Here is a 7,853-nt window from a genome sequence, read left to right as displayed (position 1 = left end):
AGTGTGTGAGAGTGTGGGGGGGAACGGGGATAAGCGTGTGTGTGTTGGGGGGGGGGGGGGGGTGGGCGCGGGCGCGGATAAAAGTGTGAGAGTGTACCTCCCGGTTCAGATACAACATTTGGGACGTTGGCCTTGAACAAAACAGACGGCCCCTTTTCCCCACGTGGTCCCAGCCGCAGGATTTTGTTGTACATTTCAGAATGAGTTTCAAGCAGAGACAAGCAGGCCAGATAGGGAAATCCTGGAATCAGATCCCAGTCCATTAAATCTTATCTGCTTCCTGGAGAAATTATTGGAATAAAGCTGCGACAACAATTTCCGCGGGCCGTATCCGCCGCTAAGGATTGAGCTCAGAGGAGCCGTAAAAATGCTTTTTAAACTGACGGCTTTTGTCTCGGTTTCTATGAAGGGGCTGCACTCCATAATCAGCGTATTGTTGGCTAAACCAAGTCAAACTCTGCAAACATCGCCTGTTGTCTCTTGGGGTGCACAGGGGGAACTTTAAAAAAAGTGGCTTCCTATTGTTTTCCCCCCAAAAATGTAAATTATGCAAATCCCATCGGGCAGTCGTGACAATAAACTTGGGTAAACACTGCAGTTAAAACGCGATATTTGTGAATTAAGGAGCTTTGAGAGTGACAAAAAGGAAAATAAAGTAAACGGACTTGAGTTTACAAATACAATTGTATTGATTTATTGCAAGGATTTCGAGATTCCGAAGAAAAAGGGAGAGAAGGTACTGAATTGGCAAATACGCGAATTTGCACTGCAATAACTTTCACTAGTGAACTACGGGAGTAAAGTAAAAGGCGAGAGGGTTGTTCGAGCGCGAGGTGAATTTTACAAAGCAGACAGGGAACATGGCACTAGATCCCCATTCAAACAACCGCCTTCCAACTTCAACACTCGCAGCAGGGTCTTACTGAAGTCCCACTGCTCCCAAAAGGTGAACAGAGTGTGGAGGGGAGGGAAGGGAGTCACCAGGCGCTGTTGGAACCTTTTTCATCTCAGACAAAGCCGCAACACCCAGTAAGCCAGAACCTTACACCTCCCACTGCAGCGCAGATAAGTGTTTTTGAAAGCAAGTGATGTCTCTGAATCGAGCCCAATGGGGCAGGATGTTACTTCCCCCATCCCCTCTCTTCCGAGTAAAATAAAGGTTGGGGCGTGATGTAATTTGAAATATTTAAGACTGTGAAAGACGACCATAAACAGAAAAAAAAAGTCGCCAACAATTAGGGAATCAGAGAGTCACTAATAAACCCATTGGGAATTTGGGAGGGACTCCTTCAACTGAGAGACTGGTATGAATGTGGGACTGTTTATCACAGCAAAGTGGTCTCGACTATTTCTATACACGAGGAGGAAAGGCAATAGAGCGTTCTGTTGAACAAAATCACTTGGGAGGAAGAATGCCAATCAGTCGAACTGAAAAAGGACGGAGTCTGAGCTGTGCAAAACACGAGCTGCCAAAAACACCTCGTTCAGGTCCAGTGCATGAATTCGCTCGGGGTCGTGAAACAAGGGATTGAGCAAACGTTATCAAGGAACCCAAACGCAAATGGATCCCAGATTTGGAATCGTCGATGGGAGATGATACCATGCAGGGAGTGTCTGTACTGAACCACCACAGAACCTCTGAAAATGCTTGGCCCTAGAATTCAGATTGCTCTCAGAAGGTTCTGTACTCGCATGGAATAGGGTATGTTTCAGACATAAAACACTTACACCGTGAACTCAACTTCCAAACGCACCAAAGTTAACCTGGTTTCCAAGCAAGGCCTGTTGGGTGTGGTTGAGGTGTGGGGAGGAGTGTATGTGAAATGTTTGCTTATTCACCCATCCCCTACTCCTCACAGTTTATGGCTCCTGTCTGTCACCGTAGAAAAACATGTCTGTGCATCTCCTGCGATCAACCTTCATCCCAAACAGATGTACAATGAGAATAGTGAGCTTTCCCCTCAGCCCCGTAAATCGCCACCAACACTACAATATTTAAAACACCACTTATTGCGGATGCCGTAAATTTGAAACAAACACACAGAAAGCGATCCATTCCAAAAACAGAAATTGCTGGAGAGGAACACGGCAGGTCTGGCAGGATATAATGGAGAGAAAACCAGAGTTAATGTTTTGGGTCCAGTGACCCTTCATCAGAACAAACCCATTCGAGGACCGGGGCAATGCAATTGTCCCTTTAAAAGAAACACGGACCAGACTAAGTTAGACAAGATCATAGACACAGATGTACAGCATGGAAACAGACCCTTTTGTCCAACTGGCCGATGTTACCCAAATAAATCTAGGCCCATTTGTCAGCATTTGGTTCATATCCCTCTAAACCCTTTCTATTCATACACCCATCCAGATGCATTTTAAATGTTGTAATTGTACCAGCCTCCACCACTTCCTGTGGCAGCTCATGCCGTAAATGCACCACCCTCTGTGTGAAAAAGTTGCCCCTTAGGTCCTTTTTAATTTTTTCCCCTCTCACCTTAAACCTATCCTCTCTAGTTTTAGACTCCCCAACCTGGGGGAAAAAACCTTGTCTATTTACCCTTTCCATACCCCCCAATTTTATAACCTCTATAAGGTCACCCTTCAGCCTCTGACGCCGCAGGGAAAATAGCCCCAGCCCATTCAGTCTCTCCTTGTAGCTCAAAATCTCCAACCCTGGTAACATCCTTATAAATCTTCTCTAAACTCTTTCACGTTTCACAACATTATTCATACATAAAAGACAGGCCACAATTGCACGCAGTATTCCAAACGTGGCCTAACCAATGTCCTATACAGCCCGCAACATGACCTCCCAACTCCTATACTCAATGCACTGGCGTTTGAAAGGAGCCAAAGCCTTTGTGGCAACAGTGTGTAGCAGGAGGAGCACAGCAGTATTTTTTTCTGAAGAAGGAACGACCCGAAACGTCAACTTTCCTGCTCCTCTGATGCTGCTCGGCCTGTGTTCCTCCAGCTCCAGCAGTTCTTTCTATCTCTGCGCGAGTCAAAGCCTTTGTGGTATTTTCACCGTTTTAACCACCTTCCCTCCTTATCCTGCAGACACGCTGCCGATTGACTAGCAGGAGAAATGGAACTCCCAGCAACTTTTATCAGCTCGTCCACGCCCGCTGTGCCGAGCTAGGTACAGCTAAGCTACACGGGGAACGGCAGCCATTCGGCCCATTCATTCCGCACTACCCCTCACGTCCTGATGGTTTATGCCAAATTAGCGTCCTTCGATGTTGACCAATCAACAATCTCTGTCTCGGTCCAGCCGGCTTGGTTCAACACGGCTTAGTTCAACACGGCTTATTCCACGTTGCGCCAAAGCATGCCAGTATTCGGCCCATCGTGTATGTGCTGACTCTCCGAATGAGTCATCTCATTAGGTCGAAAGCTCACTCTCTCCCTGGTATCCTGGAAATTCGTTGTCTTTTTTTTAAAAAAATGATGTATTCCCAGTTCTGTCAGTGAAACTGCCGCGCGGGTGCTCCACCCCAACTTCCCCCGAATCCTGCTGGGAAATGTATGAAACCCGGCGACCATAATGGGTGGGGGTAATATTGTTAAAACAACCTAGTGACCTCGTGACCCAAACAAGTGCGGAAATAGGGGGCTGAACGACTCCAGAGAAACCCCCTTCCCCCACACACACACCCCACCCCCAGATATACACTTCTCTCCTCAGCCATGGGCCTTTGCGCCGCATTCTAAGATTCACGCTTCCAGCGTTTAAGAAACAGATCCCACAGTAAGTTTAAAAACAGAAGAGTCTGAGGAAGGGTCACCGGACCCGTAACGTTAACTCTGATTTTCTCTTCACAGATGCTGTCAGACCCTGCTGAGCTTTTCCAGCAACTTTTGGTTTTGTTCCTGATTTACAGCATCCGCAGTTCTTTCGGTTTTTATTCCCAAAGCAGGATTGTAGGATTCCTATCAACAGCAGCGTGTTCCTCTCCTCCCCGCATTGTACTGAAGGGACCGCTTTCAAATAGCCCTCCTGCTCTCCAGGGATTGAATTAACAGGCACCAGACTCCGGCTCTTATTAGTGTTCCGTGGACGGAATCGCTGTCAGAAGCGAAAACAAACTTCCCGCATAACTTTTCTACCCAAGACTAACCATTCTCGCCTTCTACCACAGTGCACACACGGTGCAGAACATTAACATGGAACTTCAACTCCCCTCCCCTCCCCTCCCCTCCATTACAGCTTTAATCGATTGTAATGAGAATTGTCATTTTTTTAAACAAGCTCTGCGGAAGTAGCCTCCAGTTATTGGCTGGAATTCTTCCTGGCAATTGAAATCGTTCAATTAAATAATTACTGTTAGTTATCTGTCAATTTTGTTTAAACCAGTTACAATAGGCAGGCTATGCAATCAACAAAAGATACAAAATTCACATCCGATGTTTATTTAACCTAGGAACTCGGCAAATCAGCCCTAACAGCAATTACATTGTAGATGGGCAGACAGATAGATGACTATGTCCTGTATCTGCTTCAGTTCACTCACTGTCCCTTTTCTAAAAACAACCGGTGTTTTTGACTGTGGGGAGAACATCCTAGACTCAGTCTAGGCCGAGTTAATTAACTGCGGATTTTAATGCGGGGGTTCAATGCTGCACACCAAAGGACTTGTCCGTCACACGGGGACAACAACACCTCAGTGTATATCCCAAACGTTCACCGCTATCGCTGGTCGATTGCTTCTGGCACCAGTGTGTTTATAATTTGTAACGACTTTCATCAAGATCGAACCTGTCACTGCGAAGGGAAGCGGATGTACGCGTCCACCCTTTTTCCCCAACTCTTCCCCCCCGCCTCCCAAATCCCCCAGCCGCAATGGGATCTTTCTATGCCACAGTGACATCACGCGAATAACAAAGTCTGGGATCCCGGTGGGATATCAATCCCCGTTATTATCTTTGTTTCTTCTGCTTCGCCGGCCGAAGGAAAACTGGGAAGCATCTGGATTGAATCATTGGGAAAAATCGCCACCCAGTTCGGAGGGGAAGTGGACTCGACGCTACTCATGGAAGGGGCGAGTGATTGTAGCTTTGCGTTGTACACCGGGAATGTAGGAGACGGAAGATGGGGGAGCGGGGGGCTGGAGGAGGGAGGGGGAGATCTGTTTTATCCGAGCAGGAATGTAACTGCTTCCCTCACCCTGAGGCTGGACACTACCTGATGATGTTTGCAGTGCTTCGGATTGTAGACTTTCCAGGAGTCACAGACTCTTGACTAAATTCGACACCAGGAATCTCTCAGAAGTGTAACTTTTGTTTCAGGCGGAAACGACTGAATCAACCCATTATATCACCTAAAATGATACATTGAGACGGGACCAAGTACGGGATTGCTCTCCGCGTACATTATCAGATTCTGCTCTTAATATACACACAAAAAGATGTTCTGTCAGTCCAGCCATTCACAGGAGTATTCTCCTGAAGCACTGAATCGCTCAAAGCTTGAAACGGGGAGAAGACCCAAGTTCCTGTACTCACCCCTAGCGCCGGCTGAAAACGCCGTCACTCCCCACAGCAAGAACAGGACTCGAAGAAATTCCATTATCGTCCCCTCCAGAGGCAAAAGTAAAACGAAAATCCACTCTTTATAACCCTCGCGTTTTCCAGGCTGCAAACAAACGGAGGCAGTTTTGTTTTCTTTCCAGAATTGAGCAGGAGAGGGGGGAGTCAGCAGAATGTCTTGGCAACATACACACAAACAGAGGCGATAACCCTGGGTACAATCTCTACTCAATTGATGAGACCCTTCGTGTTTAATAAACCTGAGGGAGTGGGTGGGTGGATGCGGACACACACGCACGCATTATCCATTCATTCTCGTTTATACAGCAGCGACCCAAAGCAGTTTAAAATTGCCCCTGCTGATAACATTACCTATCTAACATTGTCCCATTACACTTCCTTTCTGTTTTTGTTTTTCTTTTGGAGGGGGGAGCGTGAGGTCTGGGGTATAACCTGTCACGTTGGTTCTTAAAAAGAAAAGTTATTTCACTGAACGTCCATAAATCTCGAAAAGAAGATAAACATGAACTCGCTCGGTTCTCCTCTTATCTGACACCACCTTCGCTTTCCTCTCCACTCTTCACTCAATTGCTGGCTTACGCCCGGTGCCCCGCGGATACAAAACAAAGCGGCGGCTGCTTCCAACACGCCGTGTCATTACACATTGTCATTAGTTACAAATTTGCAGGCGAACACGCTACAAAGAAGCGAGAGGATGGGCTCCTGTAGGCAGGAGAGAGAGGGGGAGAGGATGGCCAGAGGTTGTACACACTGCCCACGTGCTGCAGCTCGATACTTAGAACGGAGATTGTAGCAAACTGCACCGCTGGCTCGGCTAACACGGCAAAAAAAAAGTTTAATGTAAACCGACATTGCAGTCAGTGCAGAGAGAGAAAGAAGGGGAGAATCTCACACGTACACACACTCACGGGAGCTGGATGCTGTTCCTGTCTAGGGCCTCTCTGTTTTATACAGGTTGAGGAATGGCCAAAGACACTAGTGATTACAAGGTGGCAGCTCCAACATCATTCCCCCACCCCCCACCCCAACCAACCCCTCCACACACCCACCCCCTTTCTCGAAAGCAAAACCATTGGTAGACACAGCCTCTATGGTAACTCTTATCAACAAGTTCTGCGAAGCAGTCAGGTTCACAGATATCATTGACTGACCGGCTCGGAAGGTATGGCCAATGGTGGAGGGGAAGGGTGGGGTGGGGGTTGGAGGGTTGAAGTGGGGATTGTAAGAGATAGACCCTCTCCATTGCTGTACCGGCGTCAGAAGCAACCGCAAACAAAGACGGATAGGTGCATTTATAGACAAGCGGAATTGAGGCGCAAGTCGTTGGAGTAGAAAATGACTCGATTTTAACATGTGTGCAATTAAATTTGGCTTCGGTGTTACCGTTCGGGCAGGACTTCGGGCTGCACAAGACGCTATATAAATGCAAGGTGCTTTTTTTTCTCCCCGTGCCTCTCTCCCCCCACACCACCAACCCCCCGCCATCGTTCATAGTCAACCCGGTCCGAGCGGGCATAAATAAACAAGATGACTTCAAGCCTGGGACTCTGTGTCTCTCAGTGTACGTGCATTTTGCGCCCCCCTCCATCCCCGGAACCACATACCTGTAATCACTGACCGGTGAACTGGAACTGTCGGGAGCTGCTCCAGGCACGTACTTTCCATTTTCAAACTGCTCAGAGCGAGAGAGAGAGAGAGAGTGAAAAGCCGATCACACGTCTTTTAAATTCTCGGGTGAACCCTCCATGCGATTAGCCCCCGTCTGTAGGTGCCAACACTTCCGCACCGGAGATCAAACTTTGAACTTTAGTAAGAGGATGGTAGAGTCATTGCCTGCAGAACCCTCGAGGTGCTCCGGCACGCTCGGTACTGACTTGGTTTTATATTTACAGTGTAAAAGGTCAAGCTGACTTCGCCCCTGTTGATTTGTAAAGCGGCTGTAGAACTCTCTCCGTGTCTCCGGTGAAAATGTTGCCCTGCTGTGGCTCCAATACTCGGTAAAGGACCCCTGTAGATCGCTCCCAGTCAGTCCCTAGAGTTTAAAATAAAACTACCTGAACCCTGCGATTGGCAGCTTCTGCGCCTTTCAAGATTTTTTCTCTGTGTGTGTGAAAGGACAAGGATTGCAACTTGAGACTGGGTTTGCCAAGCAAGAAAACACACAGAAGACAGAAATGACCGCCAAGCAATCGATGGCTGTTGCAAGTGTTGCAGTTTCTCGCCTCTTTGCCCTCACTCACTCTGTGTGTGTGTATGTGTGTGTGTGTGTGTTTAATAGGGAACTCCGTCAAGTTGGAAGCGAG

The 7,853-nt window shown here is 47.7% G+C and overlaps 1 protein-coding gene across 1 annotated transcript in view; it reads right to left on the bottom strand.

Moving 5' to 3' along the window:
* fgfrl1a (fibroblast growth factor receptor like 1a) overlaps positions 1–7,853 on the bottom strand; it is a 284,761-nt gene extending 276,908 nt beyond the window's left edge. The window contains exons 1-2 of the mRNA XM_048603120.1: positions 7,155–7,853; positions 5,506–5,635 (exon numbers count right to left, since the gene is read on the bottom strand). Of these exons, the coding sequence (XP_048459077.1) occupies positions 5,506–5,569 (64 nt within the window). The 5' untranslated portion in view covers positions 5,570–5,635; positions 7,155–7,853. The remainder of the gene's footprint in view (positions 1–5,505; positions 5,636–7,154) is intronic.

Source organism: Rhincodon typus, chromosome 1 (genome assembly GCF_021869965.1).
Source record: "Rhincodon typus isolate 14 chromosome 1, sRhiTyp1.1, whole genome shotgun sequence".
In the NCBI taxonomy this organism is placed as follows: Eukaryota; Metazoa; Chordata; class Chondrichthyes; order Orectolobiformes; family Rhincodontidae; genus Rhincodon; species Rhincodon typus.
This window is presented reverse-complemented; position numbering and strand designations above follow the sequence as displayed.